The sequence below is a fragment of the Myotis daubentonii genome, chromosome 8 (assembly GCF_963259705.1).
Source record: "Myotis daubentonii chromosome 8, mMyoDau2.1, whole genome shotgun sequence".
Lineage (NCBI taxonomy): Eukaryota > Metazoa > Chordata > Mammalia > Chiroptera > Vespertilionidae > Myotis > Myotis daubentonii.
Window position 1 is genome coordinate 90,367,182 of NC_081847.1, and position 26,703 is coordinate 90,393,884.

Sequence of the window (26,703 nt, forward strand, 5' to 3'; positions counted from 1 at the left end):
CCCAAATCTCAAAAGTCAGCAAAGCCAAGCTCATTATAGCTCCGCCCATGCGATATGTTGCTTCTTGACTTCACACTGATCCTTGCACGTTCCTTTCCCCTTGTGTTCATCTCCTAGGCTTCTCCCCGCGTCCTGTCTTGGCAAACTTGTTCTATTGTATGCTTCTCTACTTGTCCATCTTTCCAAAGATGTCTATAATGTTCTCATTCAATTTCTTGCCAAGTAAGAGTCTCCCTTTGCAATCTCAAAATATCACCACATATCTTTAACCCTTACCACACTGGATTGTAATAATTACCTTTCTTGACTGTGTTTCTGGAGTTCCCACTAGATTAAGGCTTAAGAGCAAGAACTCATCTTTCCAGTCCTATTGGCTTGAATGGTACCTGGCACATAGTATTCAGTAAATATTTATTGAATGAGTAGATAGATAGATGATACATGAACAAAGAGTGGGAAGTGAGCTATGAATATTTATACAGCAATTAATCAGAGTACATTTAAAATTTAAATGAATTGAAAAATAGACTACAATATGGTGCTCTTTTGAAAGGGCATAAGTTACCAGGATAAAATCTTCAACAATGGGGTAGGTTTGGTTGCTGTTCCAATAAGCATTATATGTATTTTCTTTTTTTCCTGCTAAAACTCCTAAGTTAGATACGTACCAAATAAATTGAGACATAGTCAATATTTTCAAATTGGTTTATTTATTTTTTAAAGCTTGATTTCAGAGAGAAAGGAGGGAAGCATCAATGAGAAAGAAACATTGCCCTGACTGGTTTGGCTCAGCGGATGCAGTGTTGGCCTGCAGACTGAAGGGTCCCAGGTTCAATTCCGGTCAAGGGCATGTACCTTGGTTGTGGGCACATGCCCAGTAGGGAGTGTGCAGGAGGCAGCTGAATCGATGTTTCTAACTCTCTCTCCCTCTCCCTTCCTCTCTGCAAAAAATCAATAAAATACATTTTTTTTAAAAAAAGAAACATTGATTGGCTGCCTCCTGCAAGCCCCCAACTGGGGACTGAACCTGCAACCTGGGCATGTGCCTTGACCTGGAATTGAACTGTGACCTCCCGGTTCATAGATCAACACTCAACCACTGAGTCACACTAGCAGGGCTAGATTCTTTTTAAACAGCAAATGCAAAGCAATTATAACACTAAGAGTAAAGAAAGTAAAGAGCAAAGTTTATATTAATACAGTGAGGCCTTGACTTACGAGTTTAATTGGTTCCGTGACCGAGCTCATAACTCAAAGTACTCGTATGTCAAATCAATTGTGAATGAGTGAGACACGTGATGCTGGGCTGATGTTGTGGTGTTCACTGTGACGTTCGCTGCACCAACTAGCGGTGGGGTATCTGAAGCTGGCTCGTAACCCAAATTTTAGCTCACAACTCAAAGCAAAAAATAGGCCGAGAGACGGCTCAGCTCGTATCTCGAAAAACTTGTTAGTCAGGACACTCGTAAGTCAAGGCCCCACTGTATTTTATCTCTTTTTCTCCTTTTAGTGAATTCATTTCCACTCTTATCCATTCAAAAATATATGAGCAATGACTTGAATCCTTGGGAAGATTGACAGCACTCAGTTCAGGTGTGACCCTGAAGTACATGGTAAGGAAGGAAAAAGGCACTACAGGAACAGATGATATTTAATGATAAACTATTTTTAAATAGTAGATAGGACTTTACATGATGGGATTATAGGGCTTTTGTTTTCTCATTGGGTTTTTTCATATTTTAATAAAAATTTGATAAAGTAGACATTATAAAACACCATTTGGGGGAACTTTTAAATGTTTTTGAGATGAGGGGGTGGCATAAACTCTTCAAGAAGAGGCCCTTTCCCGTGTGCCTGGCTCTGCCTCCCAGTTCATTTCGGTTGCCTACCTTCTCATAGTCTAGGACCATGGTCGGCAAACTGCGGCTCGAGAGCCACATGCGGCTCTTTGGCCCCTTGAGTATGGCTCTTCCTAAGCCTTAGGAGTACTCTAATTAAGTTAATAACAGTGTACCTACCTATATAGTGTAAGTTTAAAAAATTTGGCTCTCAAAAGAAATTTCAATTGCTGTACTGTTGATATTTGGCTCTGTTGACTAATGAGTTTGCCGACCACTGAACTAGATCTAACAGTCATACCTATAGCTGCTCCAGGTGAAGGGGGCGCTCTCTCAGCGTGGACTGCCTTTGTCTTGCTGGGAAACTCCTATTCCACTCCCCCTCCTGGCACTGTGTCCTTCAAGGAGCTGCCACTCCTCCTGTGTTACCATTGTACGTGCCCCCCCCCCCCTTTAATGGTGCTCATTGCACTATGACTTATTACCTGTTCTTATGAACTAGACAAGCTGACGTTCTTCCCACCTAGAACAGTCTATGGTTCATGACATAATTTAGAATTTTAAAAAAAATACATTTCGCCCTAACCAGTTTGGCTCAGTGGATAGAGCGTCAGCTTGTGGACTGAAGGGTCCCGGGTTTGATTCCGGTCAAGGGCATGTGCCTTGGTTGCAGGCACATCCCTAGTAAGGGGTGTGCAGGAGGCAGCTGATGGATGTTTCTCTCTCATCGATTTTTCTAACTCTCTATCCCTCTCCCTTCCTCTCTGTAAAAAATCAATAAAATATTTTAAAAAATACATTAATCTATTTTATGTGATAGCACAGGTAGAAAATAATTTTGTTTTTATTAGTGCCAAAATCATAGCTAATATTAATAAATAGTTATTAGTGCCCAATATCTTTGTGGGGAGAGAGCATGGCATTATTCTACAGACAAGAAGGATACGAACACTGTGCTAGGTTCTAGCCAGGGAGTGACTTTAAGATGAGTTCTGGCAACAGCATGGCAATTCCTTAAAAGGGGAAGGAATTTAAGGACCCAAAAAACAACGGGGTTGTGAACTTTGCTATAACACTTGACCACTAGCACATGATGTGACCTAGGACACTCTGATATGAGGAAAACCAACATGTAATATTTTTATCTTGCAAAGCTGATAATGCAGAAAACCAACAAGTTGTGCGTGTAGAAACAGTAATTTCACAGTCAGGAGGCTGGGAAGGGTCCCTCATGAGTCCCATAGTATCATATGCCTGATTCACCCCTGGGCTCATCCACATCATTCCATCAGCATACAACCAGGCCAAAAAATTCCCCTTCTCTGCTGATGTTTTTTACAGTTTAACCAAACCCTCTCCATCTCACAATTAAGATCTTTCTATAGAGTTCCATCAGAACATGAGATTTATATAAGAATCTGTATCTCATTAAAATTTCTTCCCTTTAATACTCAGAATTAAAATGTAACCTTTTCTGCCAGGTCAGCAATAAGAGCAAAGTTAATGTAAATCTGCTATTGGTTTAAAAAGTTGGTTGCATGAATACTTATACTTTTTATCTTGTCTGCAGGCCATAAGTCACCAATCTTTCTGTGGTAGGGAACTACTTCTATTCCCTGAAGCTTTTAAAGATTTAATAATAGCAGAAAATTATTTTTTAAATCAATCTACCACATAAGGTTTTAGGATCTACTTAATGATTGAAGGCCCCCTAGCCCTGTTTAGTTTAAAATGTTTCCTACATTGTTTTTGGAGTCTGAGTTTTATTTCCAGAAATGATGAATTATTTAGATAGAATGAAAATTAGCTGGAGTTTAGCTCCTTATGGTTTTGGAAAAAAAATTTAGGTGAGCAAATCTCAGAACTTTATGGAACTACTAGAGGCCCGATGCATGAAATTCGTGCAAGGGGCTTGGCCCCTGCAGCCATAGCTTCATCTGGAAGGTCGTCTGGAAGGTTGCCTGGTCTAATTAGCATATTATGCTTTTATTATTATAGATGAGTCTGAGTAAAATATCTACTAAATTTTTTTCCCAAAAAATTAACGTGACACAGAGGTCGACACTTTCAGCAAAAGAATTTTGTGAAAATTATCGCCAATGCTTCGAAGCGAGAGGGCCAGACAGGCTGGTGTGTTCTTCTTCCATTGGTAATGGGAGCGGGCTCTTCAGTGAGCCCCCTGAGCGGCTGCAGAATGGCAAGACCCCTCGGGCAGGCAATACGGGGGCTCGGTTTGCCCTGTTGTGCACCAAACCCTGAATACACGTTGGAAAATAGGAAGAATGGATGTGCAACCCATTCACCCAGCAGCCACTCACCTTTGTGAGTATAAAATAAGGTTAAACGAAAGTTTAGCACACAAAAGTCAGGGTGTGCCTGAAGGAACGGTCGCACAGCCACCTTCACACTGTGAGCTGTCTTTTGCAGTGAGCAGGCCATGTTCAATGTTGAGGGAAACAGGGAATGATTGGTCACAGAAAGCGAACTGTGTGTGTGAGTCCCAGCATGGCCTTCTACGGGTTGTGTAATATTGCCAGACTGCCTAGTGTCTTGGTCCACGTATCAAGAAAAAATCGAGCCGGCCGGGGTGGCTCAATGTTTGAGCATCGACCTATGAACCAGGAGGTCAGGGTTCGATTCCTGGTCAGGGCCCATGCCCAGTTCTGGGCTCCATCCCAGTGCGGGGCCTGCAGGAGGCAGCCGATCAATGATTCTCTTTCATCATTGATGTTTCTCTCTCTCTCCCTCCCTCTCCCTTCCTCTCGGGAAATGAATAACAATATATATAAAAAGAAAAGATGGGAGGAGGAGTGAGTGGGGAAAGGGTGTGACCACCGCTGGCCCCAGGGGCTCCCTCTCTGCCCTTTCCCGGGGCGCCTTCATCCCGGCCTTGGCCTCTTTCATCCTCGCAGCAGCCCATCTCACTTGGCCGGGTGCACTCAGCCTGGGGTGCAGAGCTGCAGGGTGGGGGACGGGAGGGCTGCTGCGCGCTGGCCCCGGCGGCCTTTCAGGAGGTGAGCATCCCAGTCGGTCCCTTTCGGCCCCGCCTTCGCGACTCCAGGAGCGGGGCGCCCGGCGCCGGCACTCGGTGACCCCTGAGCCTCGCTCCTGCGGCTCCGGGAGGAGCGGGGCGCGCGGCGCACCCAGAGGCTGCAGGGCCCCGAGCGGTCGGACGGGGGAGCGAGAGCCCAGCTTGCGGAGCGCCCGCCGGCCAGGCCGGGAGCCGACGCCGAGCGGGGCCGGGCCGGGAGGCGGGGCGGCCGGGAAGCGGGGCCGGGAGGCGGGGCGGGGAGGCGGGCGCGGAGGCGGCGTCTGGGCCGCGCAGGCGTTGCTCGCACCTTGGCGATCAGTCGGTGCTGGGAGCGCTGCTATGGCGCTTCTCGGACCCTCGGCTCCTCCTCACTCGCTCGAGGCGGAGGGAAGGCGGGGGCCGAGGAGGAGGCGAGCCGGCGGCCGCCGCAGCCGCAGACCCGGGGCCGGAGGAGGCGGAGCGCGCGCCGCCGCGGCCACCTCGGCCATCGCCGCCCGCCGCGGGGCAGCCGCCAGGGATCTCGGGGCTCGAGGGCACGCGGGGCGCCCCGCCATGCCCCGCCGCGGCCGCTGAGCCCCTCCTTCCCGCCGCCCCGGTGCCAGCGGCCGGGGTGCCCGGCGCCTCCGCGCCCAGACCTCGAGCGCCAGCGGCGGCGGCGCGGGTGGCGGCGGGCGCGCGGGGCAGGAGGCGGGGAAGATGGACCCGGCGCCCGCGCTGGGCTGCAGCCTCCAGGATGTGAAGTGGAGCTCGGTGGCCGTGCCGCTCGACCTGCTGGTCAGCACCTACCGGCTGCCCCAGATCGCGCGGCTGGACAGCGGTGAGTGCCGCCGGGGCGCGGGGCGGGGGCGCGGGGCCGGGAGGGGGCCGGAGCGGAGGGGGCTGCCCGCCCGGCGCTGGAGTTGGCCCGGCGGTGCCGCAGCGCTGGCGCGGCGCTCCCGGTCCCCAGCCGCCGGGAGACGGGGCAGCGGAGCCCTTGCCGGGCAGCGAAAAAGCCGGCACCGGGGAAGCCTCCGCACACGGTCACCCTGGAGGCGAGCGAGCCGTCCCTGCCGGCCGCCTGCAAGAATTCCTCCACCTGGGAACCCCGACCAGGTCTCTTAGGCAACTTTCTTACCAAATATTCGTGCTTCGGGGGGCGTCCGTATTTGGGGTGCTCTCTCCCCCTCGCCCCCACAAGGAGCAGCAGATTTAAGGGGCAAAGGCTCCGGGGTGACCCATGGAAGGGACCCCACTTCTCAGAGACCTTTCATTGCCGCCTGGCTGTTCTGTCGGGCCGCATTGGAAGTCATTTCGCGCCGGGGGTAGGAAATGTTTTCGGCAGAAGTGACGGTATGCTTCGGGCTAATTATTAGCGCGTTTCCAGCCTGGAAATAATTATTTAAGTCACCGGAACCTGTATAGATGGCACCTGAGCTAAGAACTAAGCAACGCGTGTAGGTATTTCTTTAAACTGACCGCCGGCAACTAAGCAGACAGCTCCCCCCTCCTCCCCCAACCCCCGCCAGCTGTTGGTCTGCAGTGGCATCTGCAAACCAGTAGCTGGATGTGCATGCGGGCAAGCAGGCCGGCACCTCTCCGCTGGAGAGCAGTGGCCTGCGAGGGGCCGATGAGGTGTGTCTTGTCTCCTCCTGTGTGTTCACAATGACTGCGGTTGACTTTGGCTCCGTACCCTTGCGGACTGTTTGCAGCGGGAAGCCCGCCGGGCGGTGGGGGCAGCCGGGAGCACCTGGGCCCGGGCTGCTGTGGGAGGTCACGCGGGCCAGGCTAGAGGAGCTCTGAGCAGGAAGGTGTCACCTCAAGTCTCCAGGAGCTGGGTGGCTCCCTCTCCTCTGGCGTCCCCGAGTGTGTAACAGGAGGCGTGTGAATGGGCAGACGCCCTTTTCTCCTGCTCCTCATCTGTGGGGTTAGGTGAGACCTCTGGAGCTCTGATGTGGAAAGTAACTGGAGGGAAAGTTCAGGAAGCTGGACCACAGCCTGGGCCTGCTTGCTGGCCCTGCTGGCTTGGCGGTGGTCCTGGTGGGCATGGGGACTGAAGTGGGAGTTTTAAAACTATAATGAAGTACAGATCCCCCCCGGGAAGGGACGGGCGGTGTTTTCAGATATTTCTGCTTAGAGTGGGGGTGGGAAAGGGTTGTGTGCTTTCAGTATTTATCTGCAGGTCTGGATCGTGTGTGTGTGTGTGTGTGTGTGTGTGTGTGTGTGCGCACTCAGTGTTTCATTTCCTCTTTCCCTGTGCAAAATTGTGTAGAGTGGGAGCCTGTGAGTCCTCCTCACCTTTTCCAGCCTTGTCTCAGCTCTGACACTCCCCCGAAACTTCTTAGTGAGGCAGAGAGCACTGGGGCGGGGGGTGGGAAAGTCTCCCAAAGGCCCCATGAAATGGAAAGTTTCGGGAGGCCGCGGACAGCTGCCAGCATAACTTTCCGCTTTCCTCTCCACTCTCCGTGCCCGCCATTCAGAAAAAGGCTCTGAATCAGCAGTGTGCGCATCCCACACTGCCTTTTAAAATCGGGACGTGGGTAGCCAGCCCCACACTGCGCCCTTTCAAGCTGGGGAGCGGATTGTGATCGGCGTGTGGAGTTCCAGTTCTTTATTGTGAGTCTCTTATTACCGCTTGAGGATCACAGTGGCGCGCACAGCTTTGGAACCAGTGCGAAATACTGCTTTATGCCTTGCTTCTGTCGCGTAAATGTCTTATTTAAACATTTTTTCTTTTGTTTTTCATAGCTGCGTCATATCCAGGGGGATGACTATACCATGCAACCTGGTCCCCTATTGTGGCCAGCAAGCTGCTGTATTCTTCACGATTATAAGTTGTGATGCAGTTAATGCACAGGAATCCCTAAGTTTGGGTTAGGATATAGTCCTGCCTTGTGGAATAAGCATGTGAATCCTTTCTAAGTCGCTGATACACACACATTGTCACATTGATTGAGAGACTAAAGGTGACACTCACACCAACACAAGAATTGCTAAGTATCTTGAACAAAAACTTTGCTTGCTTGATGGGGGAACGTGCTAGCTTACCCATTACATTTGGATAAACTTCAAAGAGGCGATCGTAGATCCCATGCTTATTTTTAAACGTGTTTCCTTCATAACAATGCTTAGAACATGCTTAGGACATACAACCATATTTGTAAATGCACAGATGCTGTAGGGGAATCTTCCGCTTCATGCGGTCCTTGCCCTGCGTCTGTCCTTTCGCCAGTTTTAGCACCGCAGGTACATTTTACACACACCTACACACACACACACACACACACACACACACACACACACACCCTATACTTAGACGAGAAAGGTAGTCATTTTCCAAATCACTTGTATTTAGACACTAGGAAGAAATTGAAAAACATGGCACTAGTTGACATTTTGCCAAGAGAAAACTATTGGCTAATTTTTAGGCAATCATTAAAGAACGTTAAACATCTGATTTCATAACTGTTGACTCTTGAGTGCCTATTATGTGGGGGTACATTTCTAGGTGCTTGATGTGTATTGTCTGAAGTCCTCAGTAACCCGATTTTAAGGACTGTGAGAACCCGAGATTCAGAGGAATGACATACCTGGGAAATGTTGACGCGGGATTCCAGCTGGCCTTTGGACTCAAGACAGGCCGTTCAGCTCAGAATCCTACCTCCACAGATGAACGGGGAGCAGGTTTAGAGGAGGGCTCCCATCTGCTCTAAATAGCCCCACTGTCTCTCGCAGAGCCCGAGGCCCGGAAAGTCAATATTTTTAAAACAGTGTAGACACCGAATTAAGTGCTGGCCCCATCCATCATGTGTAGACAACTCTCTGCTTCCCAAAGGAGTGGCTGGAGAGAGGGAAGGGGCCGCGGGGAGGAAGAGAGTATGAAATCAGAGACAGAAGGAAAGAAGTGGAGGCTGAGGCCTAGGGTATGTCCGTGTGTCGAGGTCATTCCTCCATACATTTGCCACACTTAGACTATTAACTACATACTAAGTAACACGCCTCCAGTCTGTGCATCATGCCTGTCAGTCATGCAGTGCCAGTCAGATAGATGCATTCGCTATTCCGTCCCCAGTGGCGAAACTTGACATCGTCTGATAAGATCAATACAAAATGAGGGAGCTTTGATGGATATTGCCTCGTGAATCTTTCTCAAGAACTCAGAGAAAAGGACTCTAGTGATTCTGGTGAGGAGTGAGACACAGCTCAGCAGCCAGGGGCTGGCCCCGGCCAGCGATGCCATGAAGAGCAGATATTTAAGTGATCGCCAATCTTAGGAGCTTGGCTGTAGGACCAGGGTCAGCAAATGCTCAGAACCGCGTAGGTGGGAAACCTCCCTTCTCTGTCCCTTCCGTATTTTGTCTGAGAGGCTTGGGCTGGAGGAGCGTTCTTCCAGCCGACTTGCTCCCCGTGCTCCTCCAGATCCTGTAAAACTCTATTCCCTAAGCACACTGTTAAGCTAATTCCTAAAAGTCTTCCTCCTAAATTTAAACGGTTGAAAGGATGTAATTTGCAGCATACGGTAAATACTGACCTTTTAAATTAAATTGTTACACCAATTTAAAAATCCTAATAGCACCTATATTTGATTCTCAGTATCAATCTTTTTTTTTTTAAAAAAAATGCACGAATAAACTCTTCAACAGTTAAAAATTTGACACCTTTCGTTTTTCCCCGTAAATTTTTATTTCCCTTCCTCCTACAGAATTCTACCCCAAGGTTTTTTATAGATTGTACGATTTCTGGCATATTTTTATGTTTAAAAGTGTCCTGATCATTCTGCGATACTTTCTGTAACAATAAAAAAAAAAAGTATTTAAGTTCAAACCCAGTGTTTTGTGTTACTTCTGACCATAGGGCTCTTGGTGCTTATGTTCCAGGCTGTTTAAAACAAGGACTAGGAAATTACCTGACTTACAAAGGCCCTTGTTACCCAAATAAGGAGACGCATCCCTCATGTTTGAGTATTTTATGGGTTCCTCTTCTCCTCGCCCTGAGGCCTTTACACCCTGCCGGTTGGAAAGATCCAGGAAGGTGAAGCAACTGCAGGACTTTTGTAAAGTGGGGGGAGGGCCGCGCGGACGGACGGACGGGAGGTGTTGAAAGGCAGCTTCTGTCCCGTCCCAGGCAGATCGATCGCTTTTTAGAGAAGACAGCCTTTGGAAGCTGGGGATCTGGACATCAATTCTCGTCCAGGTGTGAGGGGAACCCTGAGACCTGCTGGCTGACCCCAGACACGTGTCCCAGTTCCAGGAACGCTAGTCTGGAGCCGGAAAGATAGGCTGTGGTCCTGTTGGCTGGGAGGGAAGGAGACCCAGGCTGGACCCAGGAGAGAGAGGAAGCAGGGGTCGGAGGCAGCTGTTCAGGCGGATCAGCAGCAAGCTCTGCTGTCCAGCTGCGCGGGGGACTCGGAGCGGAGTCTGAGCCCCAGCTGTGCTGGGACTGGGAGCCCTGGCCCTGGCCGGGTGCTGCCCGCTTCTCTCACTTTACCACTCAAGTGCCTGGAGGGCCGCGGGGGCAGGTACACTCAGACCAAAGAGAGCTCCAAGCGGCTGTTTACAGATATCGGAGGTGTGCTTAGATCCATGTTTTATCTTTGAAATTAATGTAAGTTCTCTAAGTCTGCTCCGCAGTTGATGTTATTGTACACTAGAGGCCCGATGCATGAAATTCATGCAAGAGTAGGCCTTCCTTCCCCCGGCTGCGGGCACCGGCTGCCCTCTGGCACCTGGGACCTGGGCTTCCCTCGCAGCCTTGGCTTTGTCTGGAAGGTCATCGGAAGGACAGCCAGTCTAATTAGCATATTACACTTTTATTATTCTCGATACCTGTCATGTATGTATGGGTAATATTTTTTCCTAAAGTAACTTAGTGTAAATCTTGCTCCGGGAAGATGCTCTGTGATTGTGTGTGGCTTCATTTCCCTCGGCCTTCTCTATCCTAAGAGGGTACCTGTGCCCATGGTGACAGAGGTGATAGTTTAAAGGATTTGGAATCTAGAGACCCTGTGTTCGGTTACAGGCATTGCCATGGCCAGGTCTCTTCATCCCGTTGACTGGTTGTTTTTTTCACGCAGAAGAAATGGACAAGCATTGTACTTTTCCCGTGTAGCTCATAGTTATTCACTAGTTGTTTATTCAAGCAGCTGATATTTATTTATTAAGCCCCTCCCATGTGTCAATTCTTGTTATAGGTATGGGGATTACACCCTGAACAAAGCAAGACAAACCTGCTGGCCTCAGGGAGCTCATATTTTTGTGTATCCTCCTACTCTGATAATTAAATATATTCCTGTAGGTGAAATGACATATGTGCTGCAGAACGATAAGATTGGTCTAGTGTAGGTGCTGGCCAGCTGGGGCAGGCTTCGTGGTGTATCCTTTAGGCAGCAAAAGTCCACTGATCATAGATTTTATTGCCCTTGTACAGGTAAAGAAACTGAGGAAATGCTCTGGGTTATAGGAGTCTATTTCCTTTTGAGTATTCTAGGTTATGGAATTAGTAACCCACAAATTGTTAAAAAAAAAAAAAAAGTGGTGTAAGGCCTTCATCAGAGAGAAAGTGTTAATAACTAACTCACCCAAGATTGAGCCCGGGAGGAAGCAGAGCGGGAAGTTAGGAAAGGAACTCTGAGCGTCATCGGGAATCGCCGGCGAGTCTGATCAAATGCTTCCAAGTCGCTGGGATCTTTGTGACACGTACTCACTGCTACTTCTCCTGCGTCGGTGATTCCCTGAGCACCTATGCTTCCGTAACCGTCAGGAGGAGAAGAGTGCCTACTCTCATGTTACACTTATTCAGGTTTCTTGACTATTCTTTTCTAAACTTTGACTCTCCTCTAGTTACCTATCACCTATTCCATGGTCCGTGCCTAGAAATTATGAAAAAGGCGTAGAAGAGGACCCTGGAGAGGACAGTGGATGCTGATAAAGGTTAGGCCCACCGGACAAGAGTTGGACATAGCGCCTTTTGCTTTTCAAGTAAGATGGCTGCTTTGAAAGTCTTCAATGAGTAGCTACGTGGCCAGTAAAAATCTTGAGATGCCCAGGTCACCTGTAAGAGGAAAGCTGGCCTGACCATTGTCATGGACTGCATCATAGTTTAAGGGAGAGGATGTTGGTCTCTTTTGTGCGTTTGGCTGCCTTAGTGAAATAGCAAACTCTAGTAGACCAGCTTGTAAACTCTTTTACTTCGGTTTGAGATTCCTGAGCTATCTGTCTTTTCACTTACTGAGCTGCAGTTCTAGGAAAACTCATAAAGTCCTTGTCCTTAGCAGGGCTGTCGATTGTAAGAGCACCACTATTATATGCAGCCTGAAAATAACTTTCATTGCTGGGTTATGTATTCGTTTGTCATACTTGACAACACATAAAATAGCTGCTAAAATATCTTTGTATGTAGAAGGCACTTGATAAGCATATAATAGATAAATGAGCGAGCAAATTTCAGTATTAAAAATTTTAAGGCCCAAAATATATTACTTAAGCTATCTGTGACCTCCACAAGTCTGAAGTTGAATTTCACTTCTGTTTCAGTTGAGATCGTCATTATACAATTACACATATACATTGGAACTAAGACAGTGGGCCCTAGAATTAGCAGTAGGAAAAACAGAGTAGGGAAGATGGGCCATCATGCTGAAATAATGATTCTGAGGGTCATTAGTTATCAATGCTTTAAATAAATGATTTCTAGAAACTACAATTTACTTTTGGATTTTTTTGCTTCCTTGCTAGTTCTTTCAATTTTAAAATAAGATGCCGCTTTTACACATGACACATAGCTATGTCATTGAATGTTTAACCTTATATGGCCTAGCATGCCATAAATCTTCGGAACTCATCAACTCTTACTACAATAACGAAAGGGCCTGATTGGCTGCTCAGCTAACCACTGCGCTATCCTTGTCTCATCTTCTCAGGGCACCAAGGATTTTCCTTATAAGCAAAGCAAGCCACTTGGTTTAAATAGCGTTACGACACTACAACGGCTAATTTGGTACATTTGTCATCTTCCTAGAATAGCCCAGGATGGACTTGAAACCTCAGTGTCTCACTCCCAGACACTGTGCTTCCTCGTCTGCCGTTGCAAGAGCGTCACACACAGTGAAAGGAGGACAAAGCGGGGTCCGGCGCCCCTTTCCGGTCCCGTGGGTGAATTAGTTAATTACGGGGCCAGTCCCTCTGATTGACGCTGCTCACTCCTAAACCTGGTTCGAAGTGTTTAAATACACGTGGGCTTTGGCGGCGTAATGGTTGTTTAATTATTACCTGTTTATGGCATTTGAGATGCCACGTGAAGTCTTACAGCTACGGAGATGTGTTATTCGGGTTAATTTTGGACATCTGCACTGAGTGACGACGAAGCCTGGTGATGACCGAGGAGGGAATGCAGGTCTGTGAGCCGTGCTTAGGCGTGCCTCCCTGGGAAGCCACTCAGCACGGGAAAATGTGCAGATTTTTTAACGATGACGGTTTTCTCAATGCCAGGCTGACGGTGGCAGGCATGAAGGTTTGCTCTTGGTAATTAGTTCACGTGGACCGTCTTTTCCTTCTGGCGGGGAGCTAGGTTCAAATATCAAAAGGAACCAGGAAAGGGTAAATGTTTGCTTTTCTGTTTTTAAACATAATCTGTTACTTGTGGGTAATTAGGAAGCACTGGTTAGAACGGGTCCTGTCATCCATTAAAAACAACAACAACAACAAAAAACAGGTTAATGAAATGCCGAGGAAGCCCCCTGGCCTGGCCCAGGCCCCCATGTGTGCAGGGCTGTTCCTGGCTGACGGTTCCTTCGAGCTCCTTCTCTCTTCCTTCCGCAGCGCTGGGCGGGGGCGGTTGGCGTCCAGGAACCCACATCTCTTCCATTGTCATTCCTGGACCTCTGCAGCTGCCCTGCCAGGACCTCCCACTTCACTCTGACATTTACAATAACGCAAGGTCCATTCCTACCTTGGACCACTGACCCACAAAACCAGTCAAGCGCCAGACCCAGGTTAAAAACAATTTAATGAGTGATGCGTCACGAGAGAGAGCTCGTGAAGGTTCAGGTTCTCTATTTAAAATAAGTAGCATTGAGCTCTATGCAGATTTTCCGCTGTTATTTTCCCCCTTTTATTTTTGTCCCATCTTTTGGTCTGTTCGGAGGAAGGGAGCCGCTGAGAGGAGAAATGTTCACAAGCTCATTGTGCCAGGTGCATCAGCCATGGTTCCTTCAGGACCCCCTCCCCCCCCAAAAAGTGGCTTATGCTTACCACACAGGGCCTTCCTCCTTCTCCACATGAAGGGGCAGCGCCCAGGACTGACCTGCAGAGCCACAGACTCGAGGACAGATTGTTCATGCGTTTCTGCTCTGTCATCCTCAGCAGTTAGGTTTCTCCTCCTGGTCCTGAGTGGCTGCTGGAGCTCCAGCCTTCACGTCTGCATCCCAGGCAGCAGGAAAGGCAAAGGGATGCGTCTCGCCACCAGTTCTGCACTGCACATCACGCACATCTCATTGGGCAGGAATTGCACACCCCTTATGGGCAGGAAGGCAAGGATCTGAAGTCTCTTATCTGGGCGCTCTGCCCAGGCACTCTTGCTGCGGGAGGAGAGAGCATTGGATGTTCAGAGCCACCTAATGGCCTCTGCCCCTCACCTTTTTGCTTCGATGCCTTCACTTTTTTTTCCTGTTCAAAACTCACTAAAATAGTCGCGTATCGGCCCCGATTCCTCAGCATGTCTTTGATCAGGTTCTTCCTCAGCCATGAGAGTGTGAACTTCTTTTTATTTTAATCTTTATTGTTGAAAGTATTACATATGCCCTCCCCCCCCATAAACCCCTTCCAGCTCCCCTCACCCCCCCCCCCCAAGGCCTTCACCATCCCATTGTCTGTGTCCACTGGTTATGCATCTATGCAGACAACTTCATTGGTTCATCTCTTCCCACCACCCTCCCCTGCCTTCCCTCTGAGGTTCGACAGTCTGTTCCTTGCTTCTATGTCTCCGGATCTATTTTGTTCCTCAGTTTATGTTGTTCATTAGATTCCACGTATGAGTGAGATCGTGTGGTACTTATCTTTCTCTGACTGGCTTGTTTCGCTTGGCAGAACAGAAAGTATGAACTTCTTGCCCCAACTTCCTTTCCTCTCTTCGTCCCCGAGCATGAGCGAACAGCTGGAGTGGCTCTCCTGAAGAGGCCCTTTCTCAGAGGTGGAAGTGCTTTACCAGGAAGCCAGGAAGAGGTGTGCACTTGTAGGAATTATTGTTGTAAGGCACTCCTCGCCTTCTTTATTGGCAGGCGTGCTTTTATATGACTTGTTATATAACCGTTATTAACATTGCCCTGTTGTGCGTGCATGGCATGTAAATGGAGACTATGCCTAAAAGTGGCACCAAGCTATACATAACACTGTTTTTAAATTTCACATGACATCATCAGCATCTTCCTTCCTTATTAATATTCTTTGAAAATAAAACTGTCATGAGTGAGTAGAATTCTTTTGTTACCAATAAACCTTTGTTTGCCCGATGACTTTCCAGTTGCTAGACATTTGGTTGTTTGGAGTGTCATGTTTTTGAGGATGTCTTTGTAGCTAAATTTGTCAATTTCACACCATTTCATTATTTGGGGTTCCTGGAAATGGAGATATTATTCAGTATTTATTATTTTTCGATTGCTGATATGTATTGCTCACTTGTACCCAGGAAAGTGTGTGCCATTACCAGTGAATGAGTAAAGCCCATTACTTAGGATATCATTCGATATCATAGGTGTTAGATAGTCTTGGCTAACTTAGACATTTTAACAATTGACACTTATTCCAGTTTGTGTTTCTTTGATTACCAGTAGAATAGCATCAGTAACGTTGTTATATTTCGTGTGAATTTTCTGAGCCCTTGGTTCAATGTTTGAGTTGTTTTTCAATAAAAATGAAATCCTAGTGTCCTTCTTCATGGTTTTATGCAGGGTAGTAACACAGGATCTCCAGGTTTTTTAAACTTCCATTCTGTTATTCTTCAGTTGCCATTCATACCTAGGTATTACCTCTGTGTCTGAAATTGAATGATTGTGATTAATCTATTTTCCCTTCCAAACTGATATGGGATGGAAGTGGTGGCCAGTCCTCTGAAAGAAGGAATCCCCTTGCACTGCAGAAAACAAAATAACCTCATGCCAGGCTTGGTAAACTGTGCTGAGTATTCACAACTGTAAAGTATTTGAGTTCAAGTCACAGGGAGGTCCCCACAGACACGTCGTTGCCGATCAATTCCTGTGCATCGCGTGAAACTAAGCTGATAAACCGGGGTCATCACTTTTTTGTTTTAAAGAATAAAAATAAATTGACAAGTTTATAAAAAACTTTTTTGTAATCCTCACCCAAGGATATTTTTCCATTGATTTTTAGAGAGAGTGGAAGAGAGTGAGGAGAGAGGGAGGGATATGGGAAGGGAGAGGGGAGAAAGAGAGACTAGATATGAGAGAGAGATATCGATTGGGTGCTTCCCACACTTGCCCCTGACCAGGGCCAGGGATCGAACCTGCAACCCTTCGGTACATGGACCCTATCCACTTAACCACTCCAGCCTGGGCTATAAAAAAATTTTAATTTTTTTTACATGTAAATCATAACGAACTCTTAAGTGCTACATGCTGTGCCATTAGAGTTTTGTGGACGAATTCCTGTTCTCTTGGAAGAGATGGACTGCAGCCACTTGAGAGCCTGTTGAAGCTTAGCATACGGGTGAGAGCATACTGATCGAGACTCACAGGTAGCTTTCAGACTGGGGAGAAGCAAACATGATAGTTTGAACATCATTTCATTTCTTCTGTCGAATAGCTCTGTGAATGTCAACTTCACTGCCATGGCTATGAGGAAGAAACCCAGAGAGAAGAGAAGTCTAGTTTAACTTTCTTTCTGTGTATGGGCTGTGGTTGATGGGGAATAAAACACGTATTCCTTTACCAGCTTGGCACCTGAGGACTTTAAATGGTATTTATCAGAGGGTTGAGGTGACGATTGCTAATAGTAAAGTACTGGATGGCTTTAAGATTGTCTTTTAGTGCCAAAGAAGCCCTTCCCCCCAGTCCTCTCTCTCTCTCTCTCTCTCTCTCTCTCTCTCTCTCTCTCGTTAATCCTCATCCGAGGATATTTTTTTCTTTGATTTTTTTTAGAGAGTGGAAGGGAGGGAAGGAAGGAAAGAGAGAGAGAGAGAGAAAGAGACATCGATTGGTTTCCTCCAAACGCTCCCAGATCAAGGCCAGGGATCAAACCAGCAACCCAGGTACATGCCCTTGACCAGGAATCGAACCTGAGACCCTTCTGTGGGAGGGCTGACCTCTAAACACTTAGAAACACTAGCCAGGGCTCTTTTTATTTTTCTTGGCTCAATTAGGAAGATATTAGTCTGAATAGATTGTATACAATTGAACACTGTGGATAGATACAATAGGAGTTTCATGCTAATAAGTGGAGACTAGAGAGGAGGGAAATAAATGAACTAAGTAAAAATATCATTTATAGCCTATCCAGTTTTTTAAATTGTCACAATGAAACAAAACTTTATTTGCCCCCGATTATTAACATAATGGCTATTAAGTTAATATTGTGTCATGTATTTATTATGCTAATAATTCATTATGAAGAATTTGAAAACATAAAAATATTTAAAAAGTAAAGATAATTTGAAGTTTCAACACTGAGATATTTTGGTGACTATCCTTTTGTGTGTCCCCTTCTCTCTCTCTCTCTCTCTCTCTCTCTCTCTCTCTCTCTCTCTCGTAATTTTCCGTAAACAAGGCATTTAAGCTATTGCTTTTCTTTGTACTTTCTCTTCACATCAACCCTCATTTTTCCAACCCAACCCTGGCTGCCTACATGACCCACTTTGATAATCCAGTGTATAGCCTTCATATTTTCTCAATATAACCCTACATCAGCATTAGATGTACATACAAAGACATATACTGAAACATAATTCTGTCATTGCTTTATGAAAATGGGATTGTATTACATACTAGAGGCCCGGTGCACACAATTCGTGCATGGTAGGGCCCCTAGGCCTGGCCGGTAATCAGGGCCGATCTGTGCGCTGACTGGAAGGGTGATCAGGGGAGCCCCCACTGGCACCCGCATTGGCCAGCCTGGCGCTGCCCACTCACCAGCCCTGCCACCACCACCACTGGTTGCCTTCCTTTGCAGGGCGATCAGCAGGGCAATTGGGGGGGGGGCGGGGGGGCCTGCTGGACCTGCTTTGGCTGGCCTGGGGCCTGCGGGCTGGGGGCAGCTCCTTCATTGAGTGCCTGCCCCCTGGTGGTTGGTGCATGTCATAGCAACCAGCCATTCCCCTGTTCAATTGATTTGTATATTACCCTTTTCAATATATATAAAAGCCTAAGCGACCAGTCGACTGCTCAACCAGTAGCTATGACGCGCACTGACCACCAGGGGGCAGACACTCAATGCACAAGCATGGAAACATGGAACAGACTAATCTCAGAGGGAAGGAGGAAGGGGGAGGGCGGGAAGAGATTAACCAAAGATCTTATATACATACTAGAGGCCTGGTGCACGGATTCATGCACTGTTGGAGTCCCTTGGCCTGGCCTGCAGGGATTGGACTAAAACCAGCTCTCCAACACCCCCCAAGGGGTCCCAGATTGCAGGAGGGTGCAGGCCAGGCTGAGGGACCCCACCAGTGCACGAATCCGTGCACTGTGCCTCTAGTATTATATAGGATGCTTTTATATTACACATACTCTTTGGCCTCTTGCTTATATTACACATAGAAATCCTCTGAATGTTCTGGTATAAAACAAATTCTTTTTAATGGCTGCACAATATACCATGCTGCGGAAATGCTTTTCTGTTGATCTGTGTTCAATTTGTTTCTAGTTGTTGGCCCCTGTGAATTAGACTTCACCAAGCCTCCATGTACATAATGTCATTAATTTGTTCATTCTTTCTAAGAAGTCTGTGGTTTCTATCGCATATCTTTTATTTCTCCCCACAAAAAAAAAAAATCTTTGCTAGCATCATCTTCCTGATTCTCTTCACCGCACATGCAAACACTAAGAATAAATCTTTTTAGGAAAAAGAGGAAAAGTGGCCTATCCCAGTATCAAAACCCAATTCACAGAAGAGGAATTGACTTAATTGATGACCAAATGCTATCTAAAAAGTCTGTAGCTGTTCTCACTCCCATCATTGATGTAGGACCGCGGTCAGCAAACCGCGGCTCGCGAGCCACGTGCGGCTCTTTGGCCCCTTCAGTGTGGCTCTTCCACAAAATACCACGTGTGGGCGCGCACATACAGTGTGATTGAAACTTCGTGGCCCATGCGCAGAAGTCAGTATTTTGTGGAAGAGCCACACTCAAGGGGCCAAAGAGCCGCATGTGGCTCGCGAGCCGCGGTTTGCCGACCACTGATGTAGGAGACTACTGTCTCTCCAAATCCGTGTCAACATTGGGTATTCTAAAGTTAAAAAGAAAAAATTGCTATGTTAATTTGCATTTTTCTGGCTATTAGTGATTTTGTGCCCTTTTTGTGTTTGTTTAGTATTTAGACTGCTCTTCTGCAAACTTATACTTTTTTGCTGGTTTTTCTATTATACTTATTCTTGCCAATTTCTAGATGCTATTTATATATTATAGAGATATTTTTTCCTTATTTATATTTATCTTATCTGTTAGCTTTATTTATATTATATTTATCCATTTCAGAGTTTTCCATTTTGACATGGACAGACAAACCTCTTTTCCCTGTGTTTTCACTCTTGGCTAAGAAATATCTCCCTGACCCCTCGGTTGTCCATGTATTCTCTTAAATATTCTAGGAAGGTTTTTGAATTTTTTAATTTAAGCCTTTAATCCACCTGGAATTAATGTTTGCATATGATGTATAAGAATTTTATTTTCTTCCAGACTGTTGTTGTGCCAGCCCACTTATTCAAAAGAATGCTGACTACTGCATTGAACTATTTTTGTCGAATTTATTTTGCTTCGTAACACCCTTCAGCCACACCTGCCTTGGGCTATGATCAAAGAACACAAATGGCTAATTAAATTTGAAAACAATTCTTTATTCCCGAGTGGTGACTGAGTAGTCTCCAACCTCGATTTACTCCCCACCTCACCCCCAATGGCTATAGGAGGCCTGAGATGTGTTCTTCTGGAGAAATTTTAATTCATTTGAAAGCCAGTGCCTCCCTGTTGAGCCTGGGAAATGATAGTAACTTGTTAAATGCCTCCTGGAAGCACAGTCCAGATGCTTTGGCAATAACTTCTCTCCAGGGAAGAATTTGTTTTGAAATGATACTTCTCTGAGCTGCCCTGTGTGTGTGTGTGTGTGTGTGTAAGAGAGCCTTCCAGAATTCAGGAAGCAGTTGCAAGTTGCACTTAACTTTGGACTCGTTTAACTGAAAGTGCATTTCCCTGTTATTTTTTGGATGACGGGCACACTTTAACATACTATTCATAACATGCATGTGTCCATTGCTTTAAAAATTCCCTAATGACACCAGTAGGTCGTTTTTAAAGACCTAGAGTAAATGTCTCTTACCGTTTTCTTCCCACCCCGAAAGTCTTTGGTGACATTGTCTTCCTGGTCCCTCTTAATTCCACATACAAGAACGTGGGCCTCAGGTCTCCATGTCAAAGCCCAGACTGTGTGCATAATAGAGGTGAAATGGGGAGAGGAGGGAACGCACAGCGTCCACTCTTCTCTGGGACATTTCTTTACTCCATGAAGTTCGTGTCGAACTACAACCAGATCGCAACCCTGCATTGGATGAGGAACTGTATTAGGTTGGAGTCAGGCGTGTGGAAAAGTTGTGTCACTTCTCCTTAGATCTGTCCTTCTCAGCCCCTGGGAGCCGGCTCGCTCCCTCCTCTTGCCGTGGGCCCTGCACAGGGTCCAGGTGTCCCCCGATGGATCAGAAGCTCCTCTGAATGCTCCGCCCCAGGGTCTCGGATCCCCCACTTACCTCTCAAGTACTGCAGGCCCACCCCGTCCACAGGTGCACAGTCCATTCTTCGCCCTCGGACCTGCCAGCAAGTCCTGGGCAAGGAGAGCAGTGACCGTCCAGCAGCCGCCCCTCCTGCTGCAGCTCAGTTTCCTAGCTCTTCCCCATCTCTGACCCCTCAGATGATCTCAAGCCCAGAAGAGGCCCCTATACATGTCATATTTAGGACTTACTGAATTCTGTGTAGCTACACTGACCTCATGGGAAGAAGAGGGAATTATTCTGAGGCTGGGGGAAGCCAGCTCAGCGGTAAAATGTTGCTGGGATTTGGTTGCACCGTTTAGTCACAAGCTGTTGAAATATCACACAAGGATATTTCCCCAAAGATTTTTAGAGAGAGTGGAAGGGCGAGGGAGAGACAGAGAGAGAAACATTGACGTGAAAGAGGCACATCGATTGGTTGCCCCCCACAGGTGCCCCGACCGGGGCAGGGGGTCGAGCCTGCAACCGAAGTCTGTGCCCTTGACCAGAATCAAACCCATGACCCTTTGTTCCTTGTGCTGACGCTCTAACCACTGAGTAAACCAGCTAGGGCACATCTGATGTGTCTTGAGAATATATTTAGTGATGGATGTGGACAACAGGGGGTGAGGGTGAGGGCAGGATTCGGGGGATGAGGGGACATTGGGGAGATAAGGACACATTTGTAATATCTTAATCAATAAAGGGAAAAATACAAAAAATGAGAATATATTTTAAAATGGAAATGAACGTGTTTCACTGATTCTAAGGTGCACATTTTAAATTCTCTGGAATTGGGACACGTCATAACGAATGCCATGCCCTAGTTGAATCAGCTGGACTTATTTTTCTTAGTCGTGGTGAAATAACGATTGTGTTACTAGCGATGGCATCCTGAATTACAGGAACGGTGATCCTTCCTCAGAGTGCCTCTGGGGCAGATCATTTAACGTGCAGAGCACACGTGGGAAGCGAGGACTGTCCGTGGACGCCCCAGAGCAGGGGGGGAGACCATCGAAACTGAACATGAAGGGCTGTTCTCTGAACTATTCGTCTCTGGTTGAGAAGATGTCAGGCTACGTTTAAATTCAACAAAAGAGAAGGGGAGGTTCCCTGTCCAGACGCCTGTGCTGTGATTTCTCCTCCTGCTCCCTTTCCCCCTTTAGAGAGCAGCTTGATGCCTGTACCCACAGTAGACTCCGACTTTGAGAGCAGGGACTGTGTCTTCCGTGTTCATCATCCTGTTCCCAGCATCCAGCACAGCTTCAAGGCTGTCCCTGAGCAGCACATGGGTGTTCCATGGAGCCTGACTTAGGGGCTCTTTAGTACACACACATTCACAGTGTCCTGGTTGAATAGTGGCTCCAAAAAAGTATGTCTGTGTCCAAATGGCTGGAAGGTTGTCACCTTATCTGGAAAAGGGGTCTTGGAGATGTCATGAACAGTCTTTTCTATTTGTCTGTATTGTTGGAAGTGTTATCGATGTCCCCTTTGCTTTCTCCCCATTGACCTCCCCCTCCCCGCCCCTTCCAGGCCTCCCACACTGTTGTCTGTGTCCCTGGGTTTTGCATATGTGCATATAAGTTCCCTGCATGGGGAGTCCCTCCCCCTCCCCCACAGATGGCTCTACGTGGGCTGTTTATCCTTTGAAGAGGAAAAAGGCGGAGGGAGATTTGAGACAGAGAGGAGGCCGAGATTGGAGGGATCCAGCCTGAGGCCAAGGTCTCCCTGAGCCACGAGAAGCTGGGAGAGGCAGGCAGGGTCTCCCCTGGGTCTTTCAAGGAAGCGCAGCCCTGCTGGCGGCTCGAGTTTGGACTCTGGGCCTCCAGCGCCGGATGTGAGAGAACCAGTTCCTGTTGGTTTAAGCCACTCAGTTTATGGAGACTTACTATGGCAGCCATAGGAAAGTAGTGCACATACAGAGACACACATGCTCAGAAGCACACACATACATGTAAACAGACACACGTTTTGCTGGCCTACAGTTGAATAGATGCCAGGGGCCCACTGCGTAGGCAGATTTTAGACGACGATGACTGAGTAATAGGCAGGGGAGAGCCTTATTCGAAGGCCAGCGGATACCACCCAGGGCTCGTGAGCAGGTCCCACGACTGAGCTCGTTCGTGAGGAGCGAGGGGCTGGGGAGGGTTGGGAAGGCGGAGATGCTGCTCTTGATGGGAAGGTACTGAGCAGAGGCCCTGAGGGGCAGAAGGAGAGGAGGCCAAAGGCACGCTGGGAGAGATCCCGAAGAGCTGCAGCGTGCCGAAGCCTGACCTTCATCCTGTGGCCAAACTGGTGGCTTTCCTCCCCCACCCCCACGTCGGGACGCAAATGACAGATGGTGCCTTAGCACAGCCCACTGGTGCCCCAGATTTTGATGAACTCCAATGTGAAAATTAGTGCATGGTGAGGCGCAGTGATGTGTGTTCTGATAACAGGTAAGCTACTCGTGTCAGTACCAGTCTCCCAAGAGGCTCAGCTTACACTCTTCGGACCTTGTGCACGTCCTCTCAGCTAATGCTACATCACCTCTCTCTCTCTCCTCTTAGAATTTGAGCGAGAGACCACATTTTCATAGGGAAACTTGAGTCCACTCCAGTTTTTAAGAATCAATTATTTCACAGACTTTAACATTTTACAAAATACTACTTTTGAGCAGCAGAGTCTGCAGATAGCTCCGTGGCCACATCACACATCGAAGACCGGCGTGCGGACAAATGACTCGTCTCGGCCGCTGGAAGGCCTAGCACAGGGCCTGTGACCAACGCTCCTCAAATGCTCACGGATGCGAACCCCGAGGGGATGTTGAAGGCTTTAAATATGGGAAAGGCCCAATCAGAGTTAGTCTCTAGAACAGTGGTTCTCAACCTTCCTGATGCCGCGACCCTTTCATACAGTTCCTCATGTGGTGGTGACCCCCAACCATAAAATTATTTCTGTTGCTACTTCATAACTGTAATGTTGCCACTGTTAGCAATCGTCATGTAAATATCTGATATGCAGGATGTATATTCATTGTTACAAATTGAACATAATTAAAGCTTAATGATTAATCACAAAAACAATATGTGATTATATATGTGTTTTCCGATGGTCTTAGGCGACCCCTGTGAAAGTTAGGTGTGGCCATGGGATTTGCTCCATGTATAGTACACACACATTTTAAGGTGCACATTTTAAATTCTCTGGAATTGGGTTGTTCGACCCCCAAAGGGGTCGCAACCCACAGGTTGAGAACCGCTGCTCTAGAAGGATCGTTCTGGTGTCATTTTGGACGATCATTTCCAGCGGGAAAAAATTTGGGATTATAGAACAACAACTGTTTGGAAACTGTAGGGTTATAATCCAGAAGAAAGGTGGCCTCTAGGCCAAACTAGATAAGTGGGAATATGGAGGAGGGGGAATGGGAAGTATTTTGAAGGTGAGATTCCCAGGACTCATGCTTGAGTGTGGGGCATGAGAAAGAGGGCAGCGGTCCGTAGTTCTGGGGTTACTGGCTCCGGTGCTGATGCCGCTGGAGGTAAGAGCCCAGGTAGTGGCGGTGCATTTGCTGGGGAGGCTGTGGTGACACCTCCACAGTGTCAGTACTTTCAGCAGTGGAGGCGCATGTGTGCCTGGTGCTCCTACGTGTTTATCACGAGTTGGCTGGGGAGTCTGCCCCAGGCCACCATCCTCACTGCAGGACCCAGGCCTGTAGGCCCCGTTTAGGCTGCCACACGTGTTGAGGCAGGAGAGAGAACATGGCAGATCACACACTGGCTCCTTCCGGATTGTGCCCAGAAGTGATGCACCCAACATCCCTCTAACATTTCCTTGTTAGCAGTCAATCCCATGGCCGCACCTAACTCTCAAGAGGGTAGAGATCTGTCATCGTTCCATATGGAGTCTCCCCATGACTCCAATGATGGTGGTGGTGGTGGTGGAGGTGTGGGAAGGCAGCATGTTCATCTGTGATGTTGAACCTGAAATATTTCAGGGAAATTCAGTTCAGAAGAAATTGGGAATCTGGGCTTGTGTCTCAAGAGTATTCAGGACTAGAGAAATAGTATGGGAAGGTTTCAAGGTAATGGTCATAGAACAAGCCACGGGAGTGGATAACTTTGATGGGGAGGGAGGGGAGGGCTGGAATAGAACCTGTTCCAATGATGGTAAAAAGTCAAGGTTAATAGTTTGTGGTTACAAATATGGCCACCCCGAGGCCATATGTTTTTTAGTAGCTTATTATAGACTTTTAAATAATTTTAAGTAACTGTTGGCATAGGGGTGGAATTAATCACTTATACGGCATTTAGCTTTTTCAGACTCCCAAATCGCTGACTCGTGTTTAATCATTTAAAAGGTGCCTTTAGATTTTGCAGTAGGATCTCAGCCAATTTTCTGACCCGGCTGGGAAGAAAAAGTATTGCTAAGAATAGCCATTGTAGTTTGAATTGAAGACCAGTCATAAGTTGATTGATACTTGGATTGCTGAGTACTCAGAAAATTAGAATACCGTATAAAATCTTCTGACTGGCTGTGCTTCAGACAGAAACACAAGGTTACCCTTGCTGTAAACGATATTCTTGTTACAGCTCCAGTTACTGGCAGAGTGAGGTGGTTAATAGCGCTTCTCCCCATTGGCCAGTGTGCGTGCATAAGGAGACATGCTGTTTCTAGTCCCCTTTCTCTTAAAAGGTTATTGCGCTTTTGCCTACCCAACCTCCACCAGGGTCTCACTTTTTAAACTTTTTACATGGAGATATGTGATTACCCAAAATAACCTCTCCTCCCGTCAAGATGATGCACTCATCAGGAAAATGAAAAACAAACCAACCTGCTTGAGTGCGTGTCACCATTATTTCTTTGCCGGCGGTTTTGCAGATCACAGGAGCAGTGATGGTGAACGTGACGGTGCCTGTGTAAGTAAATGAAGTTTATTTTAGAAGACAGTCCCCCCCACACCCGCCCCCCACCCCTCGCCGTGTCCTCGCGGATCTACGCTGCCTCTGTGCGTCAACAACGGAATTGAGTCCTGGGGGCACAGGTTGTGGAGCCCACGCCGCCTAAATTCTTCATCTCTGGACTCACCCTTGCCCTGAGCCGGCTGTTCTTGCCCTGTTCTCTTTGGGAGAAGTGTCGTTTGTTTACGCGGATGGAAGCAGAGATGTCCACAGAGGCTGGAAAACGAAGGTGGACATAGACCCGTCTCCCCAACAGTCACTTAGCAGTGGTCTGATGAGTGGTAGCTAGCTCTTTGAAAATGGGGCAAGAGAGATCCCAACATAAACCCCTGTAGACAGACAATGTCGTGATTCTTTATTATCTGTATCCTTGTCTCTGTGTGAAATGGCTTAACTTTCATCTTAGGCAGGATCTCCAGTGCCCTCTCAGAGCATAGCTGATCCATGCAAACCGCGTTGTCTATGTGACACGCATGGCGTAGAATCGGGAAAGGAAAGCCACTCCGTCACCACATAGAATGAATTTCAACAACGTCATTTCTACATGGTGTGGTCTCTTTATCATCCACAGGCCTTTTACCAGTGTCCCAGGAACAGTCTAGGGCAGGGGTGGGAACCTTTTTCCTGCCAGCGGCCATCTGGATATTTATAACATCATTCTCGGGCCGTACAAAATAATCAACTTAAAAAGTAGCCTGCTGGATTTGGCCACACATCTAATTAACTCACCCCTAATGCCTTGGCAGGGCCAGACCAAATGGTTTCGAGGGCCTTACACAGCCCAAGGGCCGGATGTTGCCCACCCCAGGTCTGTGGAAATAAAAATAGCAGTTGGGGAGCATGCCTGCCATCTGTAAAGCAAGTGGGAAGAGCCAACAAGCATTAGGCCCCTGTCCTCAAGAAATTTAAAATTAAATACTATATCTTTTATTACTAACTGTCACTTTTTACAACTGTTA

At 47.4% G+C, this 26,703-nt stretch overlaps 2 protein-coding genes across 4 annotated transcripts in view; one reads left to right on the plus strand and one right to left on the minus strand.

Annotated features, from left to right (window-relative positions):
• The window catches only part of MEP1B (meprin A subunit beta), a 495,370-nt gene that overhangs the window by 275,730 nt on the left and 192,937 nt on the right, over positions 1 to 26,703 (minus strand). The window lies entirely within an intron of this gene.
• GAREM1 (GRB2 associated regulator of MAPK1 subtype 1) overlaps positions 5,163 to 26,703 on the plus strand; it is a 156,715-nt gene continuing 135,174 nt past the window's right edge. For 2 of the 3 annotated variants that reach the window (XM_059707393.1, XM_059707394.1), the window contains exon 1: positions 5,164 to 5,686. In XM_059707393.1, the coding sequence (XP_059563376.1) occupies positions 5,566 to 5,686 (121 nt within the window). In that variant the 5' untranslated portion in view covers positions 5,164 to 5,565. Of the gene's footprint in view, positions 5,687 to 26,703 lie in introns of all 3 variants that reach the window. The other variant, XM_059707395.1, reaches the window with a different exon arrangement.